We start from the raw sequence: 3800 nt of genomic DNA, 5'->3' as shown, positions 1-3800 counted from the left end.
TCATCAATCATCTTCAATGCGGTCATCTTCTACTTCTTCTGCCGTCTGAAGGCAGAATAATATCAATCTCTTCGTGTACTCATTATCTGACATCCTAGCACTGTGTTCAGCTCATCTTAGTCTCTGCACCTTAATAAATTTCACAATACCTGGATCAGTGTATAGCTGGTATAATTCAAAGTTACATCTTTGACGCTATAGACCATTTTCTTTTACAGCCCCAAAAATCTTTCGAAGTATTTGTCTCTCATTTTTAAGCCGTTAGGTTGTATCAAAACAATATTAAAATAAATATTATGTTTATTTATACAAATAATTATACAAGGTAAAGAACATAATATGGCACTTTGTAAAGGTGTACAAAACCTTAAGACATTAAAATTCATATCACTTCAAAATATTGCTACGACTATGACAAATTTGGTAAATAAAAATTACCAATTGTAGTTATTGATCATGATTTTATATTATGTAATACAAAATTTATATTAATACCTGTCATTAAAAACTAACGACTTTTATTAATATACATAATATTAATTAATAATTAACATATTTTATTAAAAATAAAGGGTAGATTAAATATTGTATTTATGTGGGATTAAACCCCAATTGATTGTAATGAAAATTAATCTTTACATTTATTTTAATGTACCAATTTCCGAATCCAAAAATATTTTTCAAAAAATCTTGTGCATACAGTGATGAGGGCGCTAATAACTGGAAATAACACAAAAGATGGAAAACATATCGAGGGGTTCGAGCGAAAACCCGATAACTAAAAATAACATTGTTTCGAGATAATCGAGATTAAAGATTTAGGAAGTTTGAAGAAGTTTTCAAATCGTCATAGAAAGTTTAATGACGATTTGATTGAACTTCCTATGACGATTTGAAATCTTCTTTAAACTTCCTAAAATCGTTAATCGCGATTATTTCGAAACAATGTTATTTTTAGTTAGGGGTTTTCACTCGAGCCCCTCGATATTAGGTTGTGAGATAAATCTAGTATAGGTGGGAAATTTAGTGATAGAAACCTTTCCTTTAGATGTATCGGATTAGTTTGGCAACTACCACTGTGACTGACAGTTTTAGTTGACATACTCCTCTGATACATCTAAAGTCTAAAGGTGGGAAAGAATCGATATTATAATGTAAATTTGAAAGGTTTCTATCGCTAAATTTCCCACCTCTAATATCATGTATCTATATTGTACGGACTGTACTTTATTGTTTAGTCTGCAGTAAAATACTGTCAAAATTACAATAATATCATCTAGGTATATACTTCAGATTTTATATTCATAGAAAAATTTGGGCTAACCTGCTAAATAAACGATTTATCAAAATTGAGCATTAAAAAGGACAACTACATTGGATCTGTTGAATTAAGTACCTATTATCAGTCAATATTTTGAACATGGTAAAGAAGACACTTAAAATTAACTCGAGTTTGGTATATTTGATGCAGCACCAGTAACAATAGTACAATTATCTATTAATGTAACCTCTTATCTAAATTTTTCCAAATCTTATGTACTCTTGAATGATCATCAAAAAGACTTCTTACCATAACCACTTGAATAAACCCAACAATGATCATCAGGGACAACTGTACCATGGAGTATGAATTAACTTTAAAGAAATTTTCCTCAGCAATGTTTCTGTCTCTGGCTTCACTGGATTTAATTAATTCTTGTAAGTACCTAATTTTAGTCAGATGTATCCTCACAGTACTTACTATTTTTTGTACGTCGCTTATTTGAGCTTCAAAATCTTCATCTTCTGTGTTGAACTTCATGTTTTCACTACTCCATTCTCCATTATCATCTCCTTCTACTATTAATTCAAAAAATACAGTCTTTGTGTTGTATGAACTGAAAGAGTTATCGAAGCAAAACCTGTAGTCTCCTTCTACTTCAGCATCAAGACGGTGGGTATTTTCAGACTTTTTGAAATCAGTTAAAAGAATTCATCATTCGGATGAACTAAATTGAAATTTATATCTAAATCTCCATGGCCTCCATCAATGACTTGATAATCCAGGTCTACAATTTCCCCCTTTTTAATGGGTTGGTAGAAACACGATTCTGTACCGGCCTCCACATAAACAGTAATTTCTTTTTCCAGTGAGTTAACTTGGTGTAAAATAAATAGAAATATGTATAGCAAAAAGTAATTCATCTTGTAGAAATGATATGCACAGTCATTACCACTTCAAACTTTGATACTTATTGTTTGTATTGTAATTATCAACTGAAGCTTGGACAATGAGGTTAAACGTCATTGTTCTTTTTTACTTCTTTTGAACATTTTCTCCATTTAACGTTATTAAATATTTAGTGGACATTAAAAAAGGGTTCGGTCTTCTTTGTTTGGAATAATTAATAATTTTTTAGTTAGGATAGGAAAAACTTCGGAAAACGGAAAATTATTTTATAGGGATTTTAAATTTATCTGTTGGTAGATCTGTTTCTTGAGCGAGAAGACATAGGCGGAGATAAAAATGTTTTCAAAAAGAAACAATAATTTAAATAATATTAAAATGCGTTTTTAAAAGTTTAAACGTTAAATACTAATTGTTTTTTATAACCTTTTGTAATCGATGAAATTTAAATATATCGATACCTAATAGCCGCGAGAATATCATTATTTAATTATCTATTTTCAGAATAGTTTTTTCAAAGTTTTTCTCTCTGAATCTTAAGAGTATCGGTACGTATTTTCGGCTGCAATGCTATTTAAATGGGGATTCATTTTTTTCGAATCCTGAGAAAACTAATAAGTATTTTTGAAAAATTTAAACGCAGAATGAAAGATTACGTTATTAGCGAGGGCAGAAAGTCCCTGAGAACTTCTATAATGTTTATTTTAATAAGTTACAGGGGTGAAAAACTAAGCGAAAATTTAGTGTGATTTTTAATTTCAAATATCTCATTCAAAATAAACTTTTTATTTATTCTAAGGGACTTTCGGCCCTCGGTAATAATTTAGTCTTTCATTCTGCGTTTAAATTTTTCAAAAATATTTATTGGTTTTTTCAGGATTCGAAAAAAATGAACACAATGCCGTGGTAATATTTTCCAAATCTATCTTTGTCTTACAACGCACTCAGCCGAATATTATATTGTCAGCATATATTGTCAGTCAGACAGTGACAATCAGTGACAATTTTAAATATTTGACATTGCATCGGGAATATTTTAAGTTATTGATTAAATATTATTGATATATAGTGTATTTGATAAATAATTGATTTAAGACGTGAACTTAATAAAAAGTTATTTATTGTGTATTATTTGTGGAAGATCCAAGCAGAGAATACATCAGGATAATATATTCTGTGATCCAAGTATTTTGTTGTTAAAGATGTTCAAAATTGTAAGCGTTCCATAACAATATATTATTGAAATATCACTTTAACACTTTTCCTCTTTTCTCGATTGAGTATTAGTTTTTGTTGTACAAATAAATTATTACAATCACTGAATACATAGTTAGTGAAAAAATTATCACATTTATTATTAACTGAATTAATAATGTGCAATTATAAAAATAACAGTTATCCAAGAACATTCAAAAGCCATCTCTTTAAATTAATGATGACATTTTCAAGTAGAATGACATTCTAGTAATGTTTACATATCCATACCAGTGTGAATTTTACTACACGTAATTTGCCAAGTAGGGATACATGTAAAATATTTGCTAATTATGTACCCATAGCCTTAAGACTATGGGTACATAATTCGCAAATATTTTACGGCTATCCCTACCTTTTCTGTCTTTACATGGCGAAT

The 3800-nt window shown here is 29.3% G+C and overlaps 1 protein-coding gene across 1 annotated transcript; it reads right to left on the bottom strand.

The window, feature by feature from the left end:
- Nucleotides 1–282: 282 nt before the first annotated feature.
- Nucleotides 283–2478, bottom strand: LOC114336375 (transmembrane emp24 domain-containing protein 5-like). The gene is given in 2 exon segments (XM_028286732.2): nucleotides 283–1974; nucleotides 1977–2478. Coding segments are annotated over 2 exon segments (684 nt in total). The 5' UTR covers nucleotides 2185–2478; the 3' UTR covers nucleotides 283–1498.
- Nucleotides 2479–3800: the final 1322 nt, after the last annotated feature.

Source organism: Diabrotica virgifera, chromosome 8 (genome assembly GCF_917563875.1).
Source record: "Diabrotica virgifera virgifera chromosome 8, PGI_DIABVI_V3a".
NCBI classification, from domain to species: Eukaryota; Metazoa; Arthropoda; class Insecta; order Coleoptera; family Chrysomelidae; genus Diabrotica; species Diabrotica virgifera.
This window is presented reverse-complemented; position numbering and strand designations above follow the sequence as displayed.